At 35.2% G+C, this 24,007-nt stretch overlaps 1 protein-coding gene and 1 pseudogene across 1 annotated transcript; one reads left to right on the top strand and one right to left on the bottom strand.

The window, feature by feature from the left end:
• Positions 1-13,896: 13,896 nt before the first annotated feature.
• LOC113076500 (glutathione peroxidase-like) lies at positions 13,897-16,071 on the bottom strand (annotated as a pseudogene).
• Positions 16,072-16,533: 462 nt separating this feature from the next.
• Positions 16,534-23,248, top strand: LOC113076504 (F-box/LRR-repeat protein 15). Its single transcript, XM_026249192.1, has 5 exons — positions 16,534-16,702; positions 17,529-17,688; positions 19,189-19,691; positions 20,814-21,027; positions 21,181-23,248. The coding sequence occupies exons 1-4, from the start codon at positions 16,620-16,622 to the stop codon at positions 21,001-21,003; spliced, it is 936 nt and encodes a 311-aa protein (XP_026104977.1). The 5' UTR covers positions 16,534-16,619; the 3' UTR covers positions 21,004-21,027; positions 21,181-23,248.
• Positions 23,249-24,007: the final 759 nt, after the last annotated feature.

The raw sequence follows: 24,007 nt of genomic DNA, 5'->3' as shown, positions 1-24,007 counted from the left end.
CTCGATGGCTAACCTGGTCGTCTTGCGACGACCAGGAATCGACACTTCCTGCCGAAGCGCGCTTCATCTGCTACCAGTCGCCCCAAACAGGTGCCGATTCGTCAGCCTCCTAAGCAAGCGCCAGCTGCTACCACCGCAGCCCAGCCGGTGAAACCCGAGCCTCGACACCGTTCTCGCTCGGCCACCAGACGGTACCAGTATCCCAAGCGCATGGGACCCCGGCCCAAGATAGTGCTGGACCCTGCGCCGCCGCCGTCATCCTGATCAACAGGAAAGAAAGAGGAGGGGGCTAAGTCTCGCCACAGCCGGACCACCCCCCAAACTGCCCCGTGTGTTCTGCCGTCCATCTACAGATGTCGACGAAGTTGTTCCTGCTGCAAACAATGGGCCCTTGTTAGCGCCCAGACAGCAAAGCGCTGTTATAGTGCAAAAAATAAAAAACACACTCCTTCACAAAAAGAGCAGTTTTCCTCACACAACACTAACGAGTGCTATGTCCCCCCACGGCTGTCAATCACTCGAGTTAATACAACCTCTGTCCATCCGGGCCTCACAATGGCAAGCCATTCCGGGGTATCAGATTGGGTCATGGGAGTAATAAAACACGGCTATTCCCTTCAGTTCGCACGACGGCCACCACGCTTTCACGGGGTGGTCACCACTTCAGTGCACAACGAGAACGCTCACGTTCTTCGTGCCGAAGTGAAAAATCTGCTGGTGAAGGGAGCTATAGAAATCGTTCCCCCAGCACACCGCGACTCAGGATTTTTACAGCCGTTACTTCCTGGTTCCCAAGAAGGATGGTGGGCTGCGCCCCATCCTCGATTTAAGACATCTGAACCGTGCCCTCATGAGACGGCGCTTCAGAATGATCACATTGAAACAAATCCTCTCGCAAATACGCTCAGGGGATTGGTTCTTTTCGCTGGATCTGAAAGACGCTTACTTTCACATCCAGATAGCCCCCCGTCACAGGCCGTTTTTGAGATTTGCCTTCGAGGGCGTGGCTTACCAATACAAGGTCCTCCCCTTTGGGCTGTCTCTGGCGCCTCGCACGTTCACAAAGTGCATGGATGCGGCTCTCTCCCCTCTCAGGCAGAAGGGCATCCGCATTCTCAATTACCTCGACGACTGGCTAGTTCTAGCTCAGTCAGAGGGGGAGGCATTGGGTTACAGAACTGTGCTCCTCAGCCATCTGGAATGCCTGGGGCTCAGGGTGAACTTTGTCAAGAGCTCACTGTCCCCCAGCCGGCGGATATCGTTTCTGGGAACAGTGTTAGACTCAGTGACGATGAGGGCAACAATGGTGAAGGAGCGCGCTGCGGCTCTACAGCGACTTGCGGCCTCTTTCAAAATAGGTGCTTCTCGACCCCTAAAGACATTCCAGAAGCTGCTGGGTCTTATGGCGGCGGCATCGCCGGTGCTGGAGCTCGGGCTGCTTCGTATGCGCCCCCTCCAATATTGGCTGAAACCACGTGTTCCACCTCATGCATGGCGTCACGGACGCTTGAATATCAAGGTGAGTCAGGACTGTATTTCGGCCCTGACCCCTTGGAGGGACATGCAATGGATGGAACGGGGTGCTCCACTTGGTATGGTTTGCAGAAGGAAAGTGATCTCCACAGACGCGTCCAACAAGGGTTGGGGCGCGCTGTGCGAAGGGAAACCCGCTTTCGGCCAATGGTCGAAAGAGGAGAGCAGGCTCCACATCAACTGCCTCGAGATGATTGCAGTTCAACGAGCCTGCCAGAGCTTCCTGTCAGACCTAAAGAGCCACCACGTGCTGGTCAGATCGGACAGCATGACGGTGGTCTCTTATATAAATCACCAAGGTGGGCTGTCGTCGACGCGTCTCTTCAGACTGACGTCGCGACTGCTGGAATGGACCCAAAACAATTTGGGGTCCCTGAGAGCAGTGCATCTTCCGGGCAAGCTGAACAAGGGCGCGGATATGCTGTCAAGAAGCGGAGTCTCCTCAGAAGAGTGGAGACTCCACCCGCAGGAGAAGGGGGAGATCTTGGAGAAGGGACGATCCCCCTCCACGCTCAAGGTCTATGTAGCAACTATAGCGGCATCACACGCCCTTATAGCAGGCCAGTCGGTGGGCAGAAACGACTTAGTCGTCCGATTTATGAGAGGTGCCAGACGGCTTCATCCGCCTTGCCCTCCCACCGTCCCTTCTTGGGACCTGCCCACGGTGCTGAGAGCCCTGAAGGGGGCCCCCTTTGAACCGCTACAGTCCATAGGCCTTAAAGCCCTGTCGCTAAAGACCGCTCTGCTATTGGCACTAGCGTCTGTTAAGCGTGTGGGTGATTTGCAAGCACTTTCGATGAGCCCTAATTGCCTAGAATTCGGGCCTAACGACTCGAGGGTCGTCCTGAAACCGAGGCATGGCTATGTGCCAAAGGTGCTCTCCACACCTTTTAGAGCACAAGTGGTCACCCTCTCTGCGTTACAAAACACAGAGGAGGATCCAGGGCTGAATCTACTTTGCCCAGTGAGGGCTCTAAAAGTCTACATAGAGCGTTCTGCACCAATAAGACGATCAGAACAGCTCTTCATATGCTTTGGAAACCGCACCAGAGGGTTACCGGTCTCTAAGCAAAGACTTTCAAGGTGGATTGTGGATGCAATCCAGCTAGCCTACTCTTCTTTGGGCCTGCAAAGCCCAATTGGAGTAAGAGCCCATTCGACGAGAGCAGTGTCTTCGTCCTGGGCATGGTCTAATGGTGTGACTATCGCAGAAATTTGTGAGGCGGCTGGCTGGAGCTCGCCGTCCACATTTGCTAGATTTTACAATCTAGACGTCCCAGCGCTTCATGCTAGGGTACTTTCTGTGTGAAGGTCACCTTCTAGTTCCTCATTTGCATGCTCTTGGCCATTCTTGCCCAAGGCTCAAACTCTACTCGTATGCACTCGGTCCCTTGGCTACTGAGGCGATACGAACACGGGATGATCAGGCTAGGCCAGACGTAACCTCATTGAGCTTATTCTGCCCCTAGTTGCTATTATCATATCTTGGTTTAACAAATCAAGTTTGATTGCGTTGGTCGTCCTCCCTTCTTAGCATGGCGTGATTGAACTGGGTTCCCATATGCGTCTTCGACGCAGTACGAGTGAAGTATTGAAAGGGAACGTACTCGGTTACTAACGTAACCTCGGTTCCCTGAAATACGGGAACGAGTACTGCGTTCCTTGCCATGCTAAAAAGGCTGCACAACTCAGTCGTCGCTTCAGTCGAAGTAACCTGAATTCCTGTGGCGAAGCGGCCAATATATAGCCAGATTCCCCGCCCATATTGGCGGGCTTTGGCGGGCTTCGCTGCCATAGGTTCGTGCAGCACCGCTGCCAAGCCATTGGTTTGTTTTAATAGCACTGCACGATCCAATGGCTGTGCAGTTTCACTGCGTGATTGAATAAGGCTTCAGTTCAGGAGAAAAAGGGGGTTTTTCCCATATGCGTCTTCGACGCAGTACTCGTTCCCGTATTTCAGGGAACCGAGGTTACGTTAGTAACCGAGTACGTTTTATTTATTTATTAGCTTTTTTTTTTGAAGTTTTTTTTTTTTAGCTACCCATTTTTGTAATGTGAAAATGGGTAAAAGTTCTATATACAGTATATTGAAATATATTTCAGTATATTTAAAAATGGTAAAAAATATATGCTATAACATATAAATTATTAAGGATTTATAGCATATAAATATTCTTAATAAAAAAAGTGATAATTACATATACACATAATAAACCTGAATATATTGAAAAGATTTTGGTTGCATTTATATATTAGCATATTACATTGGCCCACTTTAAAACAAATTTTCTCACTCAATTTCTCAATTTATTCCTTATAATGTGACAATATTCCTTAATGTGTTTGATACACTTTAGTTACTTTTTTCTTGACAGTAATGGTGGAGATATTCAATAGTTATTTGTAGACAAAGCTTTGAGGCATGTGTCTACACAGAAGCTACTTTACTTGTACTTTTCTGGAGTACAAAGTGTGACCTATATTTGTTTATTTAAAAAAGAAAGAAAACATGAGAAATCACAGTGGAGCCTGCTAATGACCTTTGACCTTTGCTTGTTGGAGGACTCAGGTTCACTTCAGAGCAGAATGAGATGTAAAAGTTAAAGCCGAGTTAACTTAGTCAGATCACTCTCTTTAATTTCATTACAAACGATATTAAATAGAGATATTAAAGGGATCTCGGTTGTGATTTGTCCTGTGTGTGTTTGCATTCTCATATTTCTTCATCTTTACTTTTCATTGACTGATTCACTTATCAATCACAGATAAACACATTGATTGATCAGAGGCTGTGCTGGGGTCACACGTGCTCTGACTGCTCTCATTGATTTACACTAACAAAACACTCCTGTTTTTAACCTGTCTGATGCCTGAGGGCTCTTGTTCACACACTTTTAAATGTCAAAATGTTTTGTGCTACTGAACTGCTCTCAAGTGCCATTTACCCAGCAGCCCTGAAAGACAGAGAGAGAGAGAGAGAGGGAGAGAGAGAGACACACACACAGAGAGAGAGAGAGAGAGAGAGAGAGTCATGTGAACAGCACTAATCCACTTCACAGCCACAACTAAACACTGAAATGTCAAAAAAAAAAAAAGAAAAAGGAATAGTTTATTCACTTTTGCAAAATAAACTGCAGATTAAAAGAGTTTTTATGCATGTTGGTTGCTTGGCAAAATTATTATTTATATTGTTTACTGTTTTGTTAATTTTCTTATTTAACTAGCCTGCCTTTGAGAAAATCACTTAATCAGGAAGATTAATTAGTTGAACAGAAATAATTTCATTCATAAATAAATATGCATTGTCATTATTGAGTTTTTTCCTTTTTTTTTTTTTTTTTTTTTTTTTGTCAAGTTACTCTGATTGCATTAATATTTAATTAAATTATAAAGTCTTGTAGGATTTATGTCAGATGTGATTTTGCTAAATAAGATATTGATTTTGATTAAACACAAAGGGCTGAAATGCAGCTTGCATTCTGATTACAGATCAAAACTTCAAAAAGAAAGAAAAGAAAGTAATGTGTTATAAAAATAAAAAAAAAGTTATGTGATATAATTATATATTATTGAATTTTAGCATTTCTTGACCTGAAGATTTCACTTATTAAATAAACACTAAGGGATGGATCTCACAAAACCTGTCAGAAACATATATATGCAACAATCACAAGAAATAAAATATACAAAAAAGCTTAATAAGATTAAACCTAATATTTCCATGAAAAATAATACTTTTAATTTTCACAATTCTCATTACAATAATAATTATTATTATTAAAATAACTACAAAAATTCTTATCTACTAATGTTATAAAAATATGTTTTATTTAATGTATAAAACTTAAATTTAAAATAATAAATCATTAGATAATAAAATAAATCAAAACGAAACCAATCAGTTCCAAAAAAAATTGCAAAAAGTTTTATTGTCATGAAAATGATATTGCAAATAAGAATTATTTTATTCTAATATATATACATAACTTGGCCATGTTTTTGAGAGACTCTCCCAAAGATGTTTTACTAAAAGGTGGTTTAGAAAGGTTTCTTTTGTAGGTTTTAAAGCATGTTAAAGTCTGTAAACTGACCCCAGAGCTGCTTAAACCTGCACTGAACACATCATTAGACACTTCAGACAGACAACCAATGTCACTTTAATTACACAGCACTGTCCGGAGGAGGGTTTGTGTTCCAGCGTCAAACACTCGCTCAAAACCTCTTTATATGAGAAAGACAAAGAGACAGAGAGAGAGAGAGAGAGAGAGAGAGTCACAGTGAGCTCTGTAGATGAAACCAATCGCTGATTTAATGAGCAGTACACTTGCTTGAGTTCCTCTTCATCATCAGAGTCATAAAGCACAGGACTGTGTCCAAAAAAAAGAGAAAAGAAAAAACAGTTTGAGGTGAAAACTAACCATTTAAAAACCCCATGTGCTCATGCATGCATACTGTAGAATCCAAGATTATTTCTTGCTTGGTTAGTCCATATCCACTGGCCTCGTACACAAAGGCAGAGTAATGTTGTCATTAGTTCTGCTTCTCCGGTGGCCAAAAGCTGAATCGGAGCGGAGTCCGCTTCTCCCCCCGGCTCTGAGCGAGTGCTGTCTGAAGATAAAAACACATCATATGAGCTGAAGACGCCTAGGGGCAGTTAATCAGAAATATGAAAATGAAGCAAGCACCTGTGACATTGATCAAAGCAAAGAGCAAAACTCTTTGACATGAGGGATAAAAAGCTATAAAACAAACGATGAAAGTAGTTAAACACATCTAAAGCTAGAAAAGCGAGTGCAGTACATACTTTTTTTCTTGTTATTCATCCTTTAATGTTTATCTATGTCTATCTATGTACTCGATCTGATTTTTAGGGAATCAGAAACCTTCAGCAAAATCAGCAGAATCCAATTCACAAACAAATGACTCTCATGAACTGATTCTCTAAAGAATTAAGGATCAAGATACTCTCATACTCTGTTACCAGATTAAGTACATCCATCTATTTGTCTATCCAGCCATCAATTCATAAATCCATCTATATTTCATCCATTCACACATACAGTACAGACCAAAAGATTGGAAACATAATTATTCTAATATGATGATTCATTATCAAAGTTGGAAACTTAATATTTAATATTTTAATATTTTTTCAGAACATGTGATACATTTTTTTAGGATACTTTGATGAATATAAAAAAAAAAAAAGAAGCTATGTTTTTAAAATATAAGTATTTTGTAATAACCAGTAATTTGGGGTCAGTAATTTTTTTTATTTCTTTTTTTTAAATAAAATCAATTATTTTATTCAGCAAGGATGTGTTAAATTGATAAAAAGTGATAGTAAAGAAAATATATTATTAGAATTTTTATTTTTATTTTGAATAAATGCAGTTCTTTTTACCCTTTTATTGATCAAATATATTAGACAGCAAAACTGTTTCATAATAAATCAGAATATTAGAATGATTTCTAAATGATCATGTGATCGACTGATGTTACATGTGACACTGAAGCTGGAGGAATGATGCTGAAAATTCAGCTTTGCATCACAGGAATAAATTATTTTTTTTAAGTATATTCAAATAGAAAACTATTATTTTAAGTTGTAATAATATTTCACAATATTACTGTTTTTTCTGTATTTTTTATCAAATAAATGTAGGCTTGATGAGCAGAAGAAACTTCTTTCAAAAACATTAAAAATAGTAATGTTTCCAAACTTTTGGTCTGTACTATATATCCATATATCCATCTATTCATCCATCATCCATCCATTCAACCTCCCAGCATCCATATATATATATCCATCTATTCATAATCTATTTATCCATCATCCCTACATTCATTCATTCATTCACTTATACATCCATTCATCCACTCATCCATATATACATCCATCCATCATCCATCTATCCTTCTATATATCTATCTGTCGGTCTATCTATCCATCCAGATGGGGGGGGGGGGGTCTTTCTTATTTCTGTAATGCTGTATGCAGATGGAAAATCAAACGGAGAGATTTGAACTGACAGAAGAAAAATGACCACACGACCTGGACATGACAGAGAGAGAGAGAGAGAGAGAGAGAGAGAGAGGATGGTGAAGGAAGTTACTCGGGACTCCCTAAAATAATTTATTTACAGTAATTATATTAAATCTAAATCTAAAGAAAAAAGTTTGCATTTGTGACCCTGGAGCACAAAACCAGTCTTAAGTCAAAAAAACATTGTGTGTGGGTTTTTTTGTGAGGTTCTTTTTTGCCAAAAAATCATTAGGATATTAACTAAAGATCATGTTCAATGAAGATATTTTGTAAACTTCCCACCGTAAATATATCAAAAAATACTTTTTTATTAGTAATATGCATTGCTAAGAACTGCCTTCGGACAAATTTAGAGGTGCTTTTCTCAATATTTTAATTTTTTTTCCAAAAATAAAAATAAATAAACGAAAAAACTAGAAAAAAAAACTATCATTCAGACAACAGAAAGCATGCTGAAGATTGAAAACAGGTCTTTCAGCAAAGTTTTGATCTTGTTGATCCTTACGAGGGCTTAGAAATGTGTCTATTAAATATGATTGCAGGATTTTTTTCTTCCATGACGGTATTTAAGCTTCACTCCTAATATGTGTAAAATCCAGCTGATTCTGTCAAAGTATCTGTGACAATAAATGTCAAAACAAGCCTCACAGAAATGATAAAATCATTAGCATCACTGCAGCTGTGCTTAACAGACGAAATGAAACAAAAATAGATTATTAAACACAAACACAAACTGATTGATTTACACCAAATTAATAATTAACTGATTAAATACTCTCAGTGGAGAGCTGGCGGCCGCACACATGCCAGATGTTTCTTCTGGTCTGACAGGAATCACTCTGTGTTTTCAGTCACACACTCGAGTGAAACCGGAAAATAAAAAAAATCCCTCAAATTAAACCATTAAATATGACATGGCGCATAAAATTAAAACTTTTTTTCATTATTATTAATGAAATTTATTAGCAATATCTACAGCTATTTTCTTCAGCATGTAGATAATATAGGTTCAGTTTTTAAGTACATTGTAAAAATAATAATAATAATGATAATACGATTAATAAATCATGTTTTCCATTATTTTAACTAATCCAAGTAATATAAAATTTTTTTTATACAAGATTTAAAAAAGAGTGATTATACTTAAAATCACTTCGATTATACAAAAAAATTAGTTGAATAAGTGAAAATTGATGAGAAGTATAATTAAATATCATTTTTTTTGCTTAATTTGATAAATAAATAAATAAATAAATAACATCTTAAGTGTCATAAAAAAATTTTAAAACTTCTACACATAAAAAATGGATAGATTTATGACTTATAAAGACACACACTCTTTGTTGATATTATAATAGTTAAACAATTGCAGTAATTTATATTTATACAATGTATCGTAGTAGTTTAGATGGATTATTGAAATTCTGTGTTTGAGACAAAAACATCTCTATCTATCTATCTATCTATCTATCTATCTATCTATCTATCTATCTATCTATCTATCTATCTATCTATCTATCTATCTATCTATCTAAAGGAAATGACTAAATCTGAAAACTTTCTGCTAATTAAAAGCAGGTGGAGTCCAGATCTCATCTTTCGGGTCGAGTGTGGTATGGTTCGAGCTAAAGAAGAGTCGTGATTGACCCGTGATCTGCACAAGTGTCATGTTATTGACAGGAAGACGGACTGCGAGTGTGTGACCGCAGCAGGACAGACGGAGCCTGTACTCCATCACCCTAAACAAATTGCTTGCTGGGATACAACAATAACAGCATGTTACTCTTATCCTGAGTGTAGATCAATGGTAATGTAAGGAGGAGCGCGGATGATGGATGAACTTCACTGGCTTTTAGCTCTCACAGAGATTCGGCTTTACAGAGCCCCTCACTTTCTGCTACAAGGCTTTTTTTAAACATGTGAAACGCATTGCATGCACATCTACAAATGACTCTGCAGAGAAAACCATTGCTGATGCTGAATCACATTTTAAAATAACTGAATGTCATTATTATTAAAGCAAGTCCATTCAAAAACAAACAAAAAAATATTATATTATGTTTTTTTTTTTACATCGAACATATACTGAATAATATATTGTGTTATTTTATTGAATAATACATAGCAAATTGCAGATTGTCATACGTTGAAAAATGTAAATATATTTACTTATCATAATGGATGTAATTTTATATTGAATATCTTTTATAATATAAAGATGTAAATGTAATAAAATATGGTACTTTTTGTGTTTACATATATATACAATATATTAATATTCATAATCATAATATTAAAATTTTAGATTTTATACATACATATACTATACATAACACTTTTCACCATAAACATTTATATTATAGGGCTTTATGTGAACCCAAGCATTAAAAAAACCTTGAGAAATTTATTGAGTGTTTCAAAACTTACTACATGTAAAATTTTAAAGTGCTTTATATTTTATTTTATTTTTTTTGGTAGGCCTATCAATATATAATATAAACACTAGTTTCCCAAATGGACATGTAATATTTCATATACTACATTATTTTCCAGTATATTTCCATATATTTTTGTTGTGGTGGTTCATGTTAAGTTCATGTTATGTTCTTAACACTTAAAATGTTTGGTTGAATATTGTTTTCTGTGATAAAACACACAATATATCTATATTCAGGAAGCTTTGGATTCATAAATCACATGTCAGGTGTGAGGATTGATCGTTGGCTCTGGTGTGTGACACACTCTTTGTGATGTGTGTGGTGTGTGTGTGTGTGTGTGTGTGTGTGTGTGTGTGTGTGTGTGTGTGTGTGTGTGTGTGTGTGTGTGTGTGTGCGTGTGCGTGTGCGTGTGTGTGTTGATGATACAGTGAGGAGCAGGACTGATGTCCAGGACATAAATCTGTCTCCCGTCGCTGGAGCTGAAGCAGATAAATGAAGCCTGCGTCTGTGGTCACTACTGATGGCTTGATAACAACCTTCCTGCCATGTTTTATTTACTGCCTGAGATGACAAGCAAAGCACAAGACTGTTCAATAATTACTAGCAAATTAGATATTTGCAAAGACATTTTAATAAGAAAGACTACTCGGGATGTGAGATCAGTTAGCTCAGAAAATAATTTCAATTCATCCCCCAGTTTGTAAAAATGTCAAAATCAATATAATGGAATACACTTATGTTAAAATACACACAGTTTTAAATATACTGTAAAACCACGTGATTTATGTTTAACGTGATTAAACAACATGAGCCTAAAACTATACATTTTCACAATTAAAATAACAAATTTTTGTTTGCAATAATGAATACATGTCTTTTAAATTTAGCTTTTTTAAATTTGTGCAGGAGTTTGTTTTACATTTTGTTTTAAATGTAGAAAATTTTAAATAATTAAAATTGTGTTTATGAGAAATTAATTATAACTTATGGAATAATAACATATGATCATTTGATTTATATATTCCAATTATTGTTTGCAATTTTGTTGTGGTGTTATGATAATATCATTGATATATTTTTAGATTTTTTGACAATATTTAGCATTATATTTTATTTTTACATTTTATGTTTTTAATTTAATTTTAGTTAAAGTTTTAGTTATTTCGTTCGGTTTATTATTAGTTAGTTTGGATAAATGTTATGAAAATAAGAAATTCTGCTGTCAGCTGATATAAAATAATATTATATAAATATAAATATATATATATTTATTTAGATTAAATGTTCATGTAATAAAAACTTTTTTATGATTTTAGTTTTTTAGTTTAAGTACCTTTTTACATCATTTAGCATTTATTTCAAGCAACTAAAAATGTATTTTGTGGTTTTATTTTTAGCTACAGTAAGTACTGTATAATAACTCTGTATTACTGTACATCTATAATCTACACTCCCATGTTCTCACTAAACACACAGTTTAGCCATAATGAAGCACTGCCAGCTTTCAAAGCCTTAATTAAAGACAGAAATGATGACAGCACATGACTTCAGGCTCAATGTTCAGAGCTGTCTAACCTGCACGATGGCATATGAAGCAATTACAGCCGTTTCAGTTCAATTGAGATATTTCACCAAAGAGAACAATTACATTTAATGGAATGCCACACATTTCCCTGCCAGCATGCAAATCCTCCTTTAGTGACTGCAGAAACACCTAAAACATGTGCTTTAGTGAGCGGCTCATTGTAAGCGACAGTCAGATGCAATTAAGAAAGCAGAGAATCAGACGTCTGTCTCTGAGGAGAGCAGCGGCCCGAGCAAAGGCCACAATCCAGATTTCATGCTTCACATGTTTGAATTCTACAGTCTGTAATCAGCTGTATTTTACAGTCTAATTAAGAGAATGGCTGTATTCTACACACCTGCTGCTTAATTCTAATCATCATTATAAATGCTATTAGATTTTCTGTTCAGTTTTGAGAAGCACAGCTCTGTTTTCTTTGCATCTAGTGTCTGTTTAAATAAATGAACCTGTTTGTTAACCTGTTTAAAGCTGTGCTGTACAACACTGACATCTAGTGGAGAAAAAATGCCTTTACCTCAAAACTCTTAAAGGATTAGCTTTTCTTCTTTTTTTTCTCTTTTTTTCAGCATTTCAACACCCCCCCCCCCCCCCAAATAAATATATAAAAATAAATAAATAAATAATAATCCTATATTTGCCTTTTTATTATTTATTTCGAGTTCAGAATTCAGAAAATACATCCAGTTTAATGAGTCTGGCTCATTCGATATTTGAAAATAATGTCAGAATGCAGGAAAAATTTATCCTTAAATAAAGATTATACATTCTTACAAAGATTGGGATTTTATGGCTTAATTTAATACTGTAATACACCTAAAAAAAAAAAAAAAAAAAAATATGTATATATATATATATATATATATATATATATATATATATATATATATATATATATATATATATATATATATATATATATATATATATATATGGATATATGTGGAAGGATAAATCTCATGAAATATAATAATAATAATAATAATAATAATAATAATAATAATAATAATAATAATAACAATAATAATAATAATAAATATAATAAGAGAGAGAAAGAGTTTACCTATTTAATAAATATTTTAAAGATTAATTTTAAAATTAAATAAATATTTTTATTATTATTATTATTATTATTATTAAAATATTTTATTTTTGTTTATTTTTTTGTTTATTCATTTATTGGCTATTAGACAGATCTCAGCTTAATTATTTATTTTAATTTCACATTTAAAAATTCTTCCAAATAAATCAGCGGGACACCAGTGGAGTTAAAAATATCTTTACTGTTCCTGCAGATGTCATAGTAAGAGTGTTTGGGGTCCGGGGTCTCAGCGGGCGTCTCGGGTCACGAGGAGATCTGAGCGAATGCACTAAAGATCAGATCCACTCTTCCCCATCAGATCCAGCTCAGCTGCCGGACGGCATTTCCTGAGGGATCGTCACTGTACCGCCGCACTGAAGGAGACATGCTTTACACTGGTCCCGAATCAACACCTAAAGCCTTTCTGCAGAGCCATGATGAAGCTGAAGAGATGGAACTCTGAGAGGTTTACAATTCTGGATTCTGCACTGAATTCATCCAGTTTGAGGAGTCTGACTGTGGAGGAATGAATCTCATGAAACAAATAAATTATCATATGAGTAAATAAATAATCAAGTTATATTTCACCCCAAACTCAAAAGAAAAAAAATATAATAAAAAAAGGAAAATTAAGCCTATTTTAAAACTATTCATTTTTTATATTTATATTCATGACAACTGCACATATTCTTCCATTTATTATTATTATTATTGTCAATTAAATAAGAATAAATATAACAAATAAAATCTAAATGTTTTTGATTAGATTTTTTTTATTTGTTTTATTTTGGAATTACAATCAAAAGCCTACTCTAAGAATATTAAAATGTTTGTTAAATTTATTTTCATGACAATTACAAACATGCTGCCAAATCTTTTATTTTTTTAATAAATCGACATAAATATAACAAATAATACCACGATGTATAAACTCTTTACAATTTAAAAAATATATACTTATTCTGAAATTACAAAAAATTAAAATTTCATTTAATTTCAGAAATTAAATGAAGCCAATTAATTTGTATGACAATTACACACATTCTGCCAAATATTTATTATTATATATATTTTTTTAAATCATGATTAATTAAACGAATAACAAATACAACAGTGTATAAATTAATTTATAATTTCAATAATATAAAATTATTTAGAAATTACAAAAAGTTGTTGGGGAATGTTCTTAATTGGGTTTATCTGAAAATTCTATAAAAATTGAGAAAATAATAATGATCATATTATACGTATATATTATATATAATGATCATATTATATATATATATATGAATACATATCTTAATTTTTTCAATTGTTTTTGAAGTGAAATATATTTTAGAGATTTTTATGGCAGGTTTCGTGAGATTCACTCATTGACTTCAGAAGACGGACAGACTGATTGAATCTGATTGGATCTAGAAAGAGGAATAATCTCAGTCTGTTTATGGATGTGTTATGATAATTGTCTTCCCTGCAGAAGTGTGGCAATGTCCCGCTCCACCTCTTCAAATGGACAGTGAGGATCATACCTAAAACACACAATTCAGCGGAGTTACAGATGCTAATTGTTTTCATTTATCACATCGCTGATGAGTAATGCTGGATTCTGATTGGTCAATCGTGGCATTCGGTGTCCATATATTAGTGTAGGTTGACTTCACACTTCTTCATCTTCTTTTATTTTGGAAATGAAATGCAAATTTGTTACCTTTTGTAAGGAAGTCCGTCTGCGGTGATGAGAAACTTCTCGAAGTTCCACCGGATGTCATTGGCTTTAATGGGAGACCAGTAGAGCTTCCTGATGTCTCCAATGACTGGGTTAACAAACGGCAGAGTTTCCTAGAAGAACAAGCTCATGGTATCCAGCTGTTTCCTTTCATGTGTTTGCATTTAAATTGAGAGTCTGGGGGGAAGAAAGGTGCATTTATCTGTGAGGTGAGAGTGTGTGTACCTTCAGGAAGGCGTATAGAGGATGTTCTTCAGAGCCGTTCACCTCAATCCTGCTGAAGATGGGGAACTTTGGGAGGAAACCTCGTCCTGGTCTCACATGCTGCAAAATATTCAGGGTTTCATGGTTCTCCTCTGGGAAGAGTGGGATGAAATGAGTTACTGAAGATCTTCAAGTTTTAAAGTTTTGCTCAGAAGTAAATCAGGATGCACTCGACTGTTCAGATGTTTGGGTAAGATTTATTATTTTTTAAACAGGTCTCCTCTGCTCACCAAGACTGCGTTTAATTAATCAAAAATACAGTAAATGCCATAATAGTGTGAAATATTATTAACATTTTAAATAACTATTTTCCATGTTTATAAATTGTAAACTTTAATTTATTTCTGGATGGAAAGCTGTATTTTCAGCACCATTACTCCAGTCTTCAGTGTCACATGATCTTCAGAAATCAGTATAATATTCTGATTTCCTGCTTAAGAAAGATTGCTGGTTATTATTAATATATATATATATATATATATATATATATATATATATATATATATATATATATATATATATATATATAAATGTTCAAAAAAGATTCATTTATTTATTTATATATTTTTCTAGGACTCCTAGATTAATAGAAAGATTAAAAGAACAACATTTATTTGAAACAGAAATGTATGATGCAATTAAATGCGTCCTAGCTGAATAAAAGTATCAATTTCTTAAAATAAATAATAGAAGTGTACTTGGAAACAAAAAATAAATTAAAATAAGGTTTTTATATAGTAGCTAGGTGTTCAAAACTATCATACAGATGTGACAGCTTCCTTGTGTGACAACTAGCCCCGGTCTGCCATGTTTAATAAATATACTGTACAATCCTAGATTCTATGGATCGATATCTTGTATAAACACAGAACCAGTAAATAATATTTCAGATCTTACCAGGTGCCTGCAGGCCGAACTGATTGCAGGGGAATCCAAGCACGGTGAAGTTCAGGCCTCTATACATGTCCATGAGTGCATTCATCCTGTGATACTGCACAGATTATTAACACATTATTAATTCATTTTATTTCTTATTTTACACATATAAACAAATACGTTAAGTGATAGTTAAACCACATTAAATGTTTGTTGAAAATGGCTCATAAAGATCCAATCTTTACAGATACCTCTTCGACGGTGGACCCTCAGAAGGTCGCCACATTCACAACGAGAAGAACTTTTCCTCTGAAGATGCTGAGTGGAGCGGCCTTTCTCTCCAGGGTCTCCATGGTGAAATCATAAACTGAATCTACAGCCATATTTGCTGTAAATTCTCAGGTTTTGTGTTCTTGTGTGTGTTTGTGTGAGTGACTGTACGCAGTAAGCTGTGGCTCTAGGCTGTGTTTCATTCACTCTTCTGTATCTCTTGGCTCAGCAGAGGTTCTGCATGGATGACTCTATTGTTTCGGAGCCGGTCATGTTTTTGTCCCACGTTTGCAAACGTATGCTGAGCTGATGGTCATGTGAGTTTCCTCAGTTCAATGGTCTGGTGATTGTGATTGTGTCATTGGTATAGCGCTCCAGCAAAGCAGCTGATGAATCAGGCTTGTTTCTGTGTAATCGAGAAATTACATGTGCACATAAATAAATTGAAAACATTTGTGCATTAACTTAAGTAAAAAAAAAAAAAAAAATGCATGCACCATTTATTACCTTTAGTAATTATAAAAAAATATTTTTTTTTTGTAAGTAAGTAATTTTTCAAATGTTTAAGATATTTGAAGACCTGTCTGTTGCTGTTTATGTATCCCACATACATACACCCATCGGACAGTCTTTCATTTATATGTGTCTTTTTATTTGTTCTGTCTGTCTAGACTTCTATCTAAACTCCTATCTCTATGCAGCACTTCTCCCTCCAGGTTGTTAGATGGCAGCAGTGAGTCACCGACGTCTTGCTGCATCCGTGGCTGCAGAACCCGGATGAGCCGGTCAGCTGTTTATCAATCATGATAAATAATGTGCAAGGATCGCAGGACACTGTCAGCATGGATCAAAACCCCGATGAACGCACGCAAAGCCAAAGCCACAGGTATATTTCATAAAGAGAGATGCATGCATTTGTGCACCGATTCAGATAAGCACGCGCGTTTCTTTGACTTTCATGCACATAAACAGACGTCTGCATTCAGAGATCCACCCAGTCAATGCAATGCATGTTTCATTCATCTTTCTGTGCTGTCCATATAAACACTGATTTTCTGTATGCATGTTAAAACTAGTTTATAGCAGTGTATGCATGCGACAATTGCGGTGTTGTTATGGGTGCACCACCAAGCCATCCAATATGTAGATTATTATTTTTTTCATAATGGAAACACAGTGCAGTGAATGGGTGCCGTCAGAATGAGAATCCAAACAGCTGATTAAAACATCACAATAATCCACAGCACTCCAGTCCATCAGTTAACATCTGGAGAAGAGAAAACTGCATGTTTGTAAGAAACAATTCCTTCATTAAGATTTTTCTAACTAAATTCCATATAGTCCATAATTTCGCTTCCTCCAGTGCAATTTTTTAGAGTGGTGTTTGCTTGTAAACTTTGCTTTGGGAGGATGCAAATTTCTCTCCTGATTCAGAACAGAACCGCCTTTTTTTTGTTACTGGGGGAAACGTTGTTATGGATTATGGACTCGAATTTTAACCAGTTTGAAGTTAAAACTTCTTAATGCAGGATTTGTTTCTTACAAACAAACAGCTTTTGTCTTCTCCAGATGTTAACTGATGGACTGGAGTGCTGTGGATTATTATTGTGATGTTTTTATCAGCTGTTTGGACTCTCGTTCTGACGGCACCCATTCACTGCTGAGCATCCATTGGTGAGACAGATTTAATGATTGAGCTGTGTGTGTGACAGGTGTCAGCTGCTGGACCTGCCGTGGGAGGATGTGTTAGTTACACACGTGTTCTGTTACCTGCCGCTGCGGCACCTGGTCAGCTTACAGTGCGTCAGCAAGAGCTTTCGTTCTCTCGTCCAGGTGTATCTGGCCAACTGCCGGAAGTTTGACCCCACACAGGTGAGGAAAAACACCTTTGCATCTATAATATTTACTTTTAAATTAAATGCACAAGTATTCTTGGTGTGTATAAATCTGTTTGACTGTTTAAAGCACTTCCTGCTTTCTCAAATAACTTCTATTTTTCTATCATTTACATTTATTCATTCAGCAGACGCTTTTATCCAAAGCAACTTACAGATGAAGACAGTGGAAGCAATCAAAAACAACAAAAAGTGCAATGAAATATAAGTGCTATAACAAGTCTCAGTTAGCTTAACACAGTATGCGTAGCATGGGCTTTTAAATAATATAATAAAGAAAAAGAAAACCGATAGAATAAAAGAAGAATAGAGCAAGATAGTGTTAGAGGTCTTTACACACACACACACACACACACACACACACACACAATTGCATAATAAATGAAAATAAAATACAAAAAAGATTAGAAAGGTAGTTAGATTTTTTTTTTTTTTTTTTTTTTTTTTTTAAAGAATATAATTAGAATAGTGAGTGTTATTATACAAAACCTTTAGGGTCAGAAAGATTTTTTGAAATGTTTTTTATAGTCTCTTCTGCTATAATCAAAAATACAGTAAATATTATATTAATATCATTATCATTATTATATGTGAAATACCATTCCAATTTATTTTTGTTCTTTGCATTTACATTTTTATATAATTTATTCCTGTGATTTTTTTTTTTTTTTTCTATGAATTATAAATTGTGCAGTTACATTGCAAATGTTTTACTGTTAAGTTTGATCGATTTAATGTCTCTTTACTGACCCCAAACTTTGGAAATGTAGATTTATTTTATTGGCTGATATTAGAAGTTTTCAATTTATCAGTAACGTTTAATGAAGGATATTTTGATTGTTCTTGCTAATTTGCCATCATCTAACACTCTTTTAAAGTCTCATTGTTAAAAACACTGTTAAAATTAATATGGAATTTGCATACTACATTATAATGTTCAATACCTAAATTAACTTTTAAAGCAACATTTAAAACAGTTGATTTTATTTATTTTTTACTGTTATTTTTAGTTTAATTATAAAAAAAAAAACTAGAATTTTAATGCAGGCTATAGATCGTTGATCAAAAAAAAATTATAGTTTAGTTGGCAGAATTTTAATAAAATCTCTAATTTGTATATATTTGAATTTGTGGAATTAAAACATAAATTTCTAAGTAATATAACCAAAAAATACACTTTTTTTTATACTCCTCTGTTTACAAAGGATACAATAATTTGATGAAAAATACCATAACGATTTTTACTATTTAAAATAACTATTTGAAAACGTAGTAAAATGTAATTTATTTCTGAGATGCAAGGCTGAGTTTTCAGCTTCATGACTCTCGATCAATTTAATGCATCCTTGCTAAATAAAATACAAAAATAAACTTTTGTGAGACAGTTGATTTATATTGTACCGCTGTTTCAGCTCCTGAAATATTGGGCAGATATTTAATCAAACTCGCTTGCATTCGTTCCTGTGTTTCTTCTCAGACAGGGCATCACATTCCTAAAGAAGCCTTCTGCTCAATGCTTCGCCACAATCAAGTTCTCCATCACCTCTGCGTCAGCAACTGCTCCGATTGGATAACAGACAAAGAGCTGCTGCCCGTGATTGGTCAGAACCAGCACCTGCTGCGTGTGGACCTGCGTGGCTGTGTTCATCTGAGCCGTCATGCGCTGGTGGCCGTGTCTCTGAGCTGCCCGCGGCTGCAGCATCTGACCCTGGCTCACTGCGAGTGGGTGGATAGTCTGGCTCTGCGCAGCCTGGCCGATCACTGCCCGGACCTGCGCTCGCTGGACATCACCGCCTGCAGACAGCTGAAGGACCAGGCCGTGTGTTACCTGGCGGGGAAGTGTCCGGAGCTGCGCTCGCTCTCTGTGGCTGTTAACGCCAACATCACGGACACCGCGGTGGAGGAGGTGGCCAAAAAGTGCCGAGAGCTGGAGAGGCTGGACCTCACGGGGTGTCTGCGAGTGAGGAACGAAGCCATCAGGTGCGCGGTGTGTTGTAGCTAGCCATTTTAATGCTCGTATCTGAATATGGCTGCATGATCGTAGAAAACAGTTGAGATGCATTCAACATTTTTGTGATCATACAGGTGCAGTTGTGGTCAAAATTTAACATGCACATTGCAATATCTGCAAAATTGTTATTATTTTACCGAATTAAGAGGATTCATATGAAATGCATGGTATTTACTGTACTAATATAGTAATAATAATAATATAAATATTATTGTTGTTACTATTATTACTAAAGTACTAAAATTCTTTAATGTTATTAGTGCTAATATTAATTATTTATTCTCGTTACTGCTTATTTTTTTAAGTTTTATTATTAATATTATTATTATTTGTGTATTATTATTATTCCATAGAAATATTACAATTAAAAAATGACTATAAAATAAAAAATATTATTAGTCTTATTATCATTAAAGTTAAAATGCTTGTACTTTTGTTATTTATTGAATATTTATTATTATTATTATTAATAAATTAAAATATAAAAAGAATTGCTTTTGTAAAATAAAGTGTAAATAATATAACATTAATTTCAATGCAACTATATTTTTTTTATTTATTATGTGTTTTTATCATTACATGGGAAATTAAATTATTAAAAAATATTGCTATTAATACTGTTAAATAATATAAATATAATATATAAGAAAAAACAACGACAATAAAATAAAATGATTATTTAATATTGTTGTACTGTTGTTACTATTTAATAGTATTATTGTTCACTTAAAATATTAAAATGATTGCTTTTGTAATATTTCACTGTAAAGTAAAGTGTAAAATAATATAACATTAATTTCATATTACAGTACAGCTATAAAATTAAAATGCTGAGATTTATGGCCGTTATTAATTTATTTATTCTCTAATTTTAAAACCATCCAGCGTTTATTTTAGTTAAAAAAAGTTTCTCTTTTTGTTGACAACAGCCCGTCTATAAAGTTTGTGAAGATGCTTGGCAGATGTCATGTTCCCAAATTCACATCATAAGCCACCGAAACTCCGAACGATTATAGATATGTGTTTACTCGGAGCAGCATTTACTGCAAACCGAGCTCTTCATGAACTCTTTTGTTTATTTGTGTAATCAGGACGTTAGCGGAGTACTGCCCCAAACTGCAATCTCTCAAAGTGAACCACTGTCACAACGTAACCGAGTCCAGTTTGGGCGTTCTGCGCCGGCGTGACGTGGAGATCGATGTGGAGCCTCCCCTGCAGAGGGCGCTAGTGCTGCTGCAGGACGTGGTGGGGTTCGCTCCCTTCATTAACCTGCAGATTTAACACAACATCTGGACCATTCTTAAGGTACCAGATCAGAACTAGCATTGAAACCAAAACCCTACGTTGCAAGTTATTGCAAAAAACATTTTGTATTTGTAATCTTTCATTGAAATGTCATCAGTTTAAATGTAGTTCAGTAAGTGGACGCTTGTGTGAAATGTTTGTTTTGTTTCATAGGTCCTCTCTCTCCTCCACAATCTTTCTCTGGAAGGCTGGAACACTTTTACACCAGAAGACACAACCATGAATCCACATTTCAAGCGCTTGATTGTTTTAGTGTATTTTAGCATTTAAAAAGAAACTTTCTTTGGTGTGAAACCACGCTGAAGGCTTTCAGAATGAGGCCTCGATCAAATCTGGTCCCATTGTTGTTATGATCATCATTAAGAGGACGTTAGTTAAAAAAAATATTATTTATTGAAGCAGCTCTCTGTTTTCATGCAGGAACCAAATGTTGTATCATTTTGCACTCATGAAATACTGAAATATTTGCACTTTATTTCAGTACATTACAGTCCTTTAGCTTTACTGGACCATCAGATTTTCTCTCAGCTTCATTTGACAGACCTATTAATCAATCAAGTCATGTTTTACAGTAGCAAACTGGTATATTTAGAGCTCTGTGTTGACTTAATTTCCATTAACATAATAATAGAAAAGAATGGCATCATTATGTTTAGGAACTAAACACTAGATTCTTATTTACATGTGATTTGTATGGATATTGATTCATATGCACTTTGAAACCTCAGTTTGAAAAAGATTGAAGCTGCAAAATCAGAATGGGTGCTGGTTTACTTCACAGGTTTGCATAAATAAGATAGATCTTGTAGTATTGCTTTCAAATTGGACTTTTTGCAGGGGTTTCTCTATGTGTTGCATTCATAATGCTTCATCAAGATCCTATATGTATAGAACTGAAACATATTTATAAAGTGTGGCCAGGTCTGCATGTGGTTAGCTGTCACAATGGGCTTCTTTTGAATGCTGGAGGACTATATTTTTTTGCTTTATGAGTATTTCAGAAAGTATCAGGATATTTATCTTTTCTTCTTCTTCATTTTTTGGATAATTCCTCGACATTTTAAGTTCACAATGGTATATGATTTTTGCACATGCACTGTGCTTTAATGTTTTGCTTTTGTATAATTCCGTAATTGTGTGGTTGTAAATCAAGTGCATAAATGTTTTATGCAAATTTCTGAAAGAGTATAAGTCTTAAGCAATATTGAAATATTATTTGGTCTTGGATCACATGGCAAGTTTGTTGTAATGCAATAGTTCACCCAAAAAATAACATTTGCTGGAAATGTAGGTTATTCAAGTTGTAGATACGTTTGTTTTTTCATTCTGCTTGATCAGCGCAGATTTCTCTCCTGATTCAGACAAAATGACTTTTACAATGGAGTTAGTGTTGTTATGCATTAAGGACTCATTACACGGTTTAAAGTTGAAATTGTCATAATATGTTGACTGATGGACTGGAGTGGTGTGTATTACTAGTGGATTATTGTGATTGTTATTATCATCTGTTTGGACTCTCGTTCTGACGGCACCCATTCACTGCAGAGGAGCCACTGGTAAGTGATGTAATGCTAAATTTCCCCAAATCTGAAACCACGAAGAAACAAACTATTGGACAGACTGGAGGTGAGGTAATTTAGAGAAAATTGGAATTATTGGGAGAATTGTTTCTTTAAAATAGCATGGTGTTTTTAACATTTTTACTTTATCATGCTATTAACCGGTAGAGGGCAGTGTAGCCTATGATTTCGGATGGATGCATGGCTTTTGATAATTGCATTTTTCGAGACGTGGAAATTTGCATTAATTTACAAACACCGTTTCTAAAGCATGGGATTTAACCTTGAAAGTATTTATTTTTTTTTTTTTTTTTTTAGGACTTAAAGTCTTGCACAAGTTCGAATCCTGCTCCAGGTGCAAAAAAAGGGGGGTTTATTATCGATTAACTTTTATTCCAAATGAATAAAGGGAAGGTGGTGTCCTAATGACCTGAATTACTAAATTATTAGTCATAGAGCTTCATTTATGCCTATTGAGCCCTGAAACTCAAACTGGTTCTGGATTGTGAAACTTATAATTTATATGCATCATCTGAAAGGCAGCTAACTTTTTTTTCTTTCAGCTCGTTTCACAAGCAGTGTGTGTTGAGACAAATAGAAAATAAAAAGGCTGATTTATATTACGAAAAAGGATAGCAACCGTATGAATAAAATACACATTTATATTGAAAGTGTCTTATCGGATTCAAAGGACTAATTGCATCTTTTTTTTTTTTTTTTTTTTTTTAATAGGCCACTATTTGCGATCTTTTTCTCTTTCTTTTTTTTTCATTTCTAGAAACTCCAAATAAAAAAAGAGCAATAGGACAAAAAAGAAAAACCTTTTAACAAGATTTTGTCATATTTATTTGTGCCTACATTCTGTATATTTAAGGTAAAATATTGCATTGATTTCTCCTCAAAGAAAAAAAAAACAGCTTTTTCAAGTCCTGTTTGTTCATCTGCAATTCGATATAAATCAGAAACAAATCAACAATAGTAAATGCATTCACGTGTATTGTTTTCATAAACGCTTTATTAATTCAGGATCACGGCGGTTGTTTGGGGTTTGTTTGCCTCCTGAGACTCGACCTGAAAAACTCGTCACACCTGTCAGTAATTACAGCACGCGAGCACTGAGCATGCGCGCTGTGTCTGCAGTGGAACACTAACATACTGCATACTACACAGAAACAGAGCGAGCAGCGAGAATGGCGATTAGCATAAAACACTCTTAAAACGGGCGGGGCTTAGCGGACCAGACGTTCTCTAATTGGTCAGGGACTAAATAATCATGATTATGAATAATTATTTTTACTCAAACTGTAGGGAAAGCTATTGATGTCTTGATAATTTTGTTTGAAGGGATTTTTTTTTCTTTTGGTCTTGTAGGCATGTTATTTTCATTGCTATTTGAATTCAATTTGAACGTTTCAACCCAT

The sequence above is a fragment of the Carassius auratus genome, unplaced genomic scaffold, assembly GCF_003368295.1.
Source record: "Carassius auratus strain Wakin unplaced genomic scaffold, ASM336829v1 scaf_tig00020544, whole genome shotgun sequence".
NCBI classification, from domain to species: Eukaryota; Metazoa; Chordata; class Actinopteri; order Cypriniformes; family Cyprinidae; genus Carassius; species Carassius auratus.
Note: the sequence above shows the minus strand (reverse complement) of the source record. Positions and strands in the feature narration are given on the sequence as shown.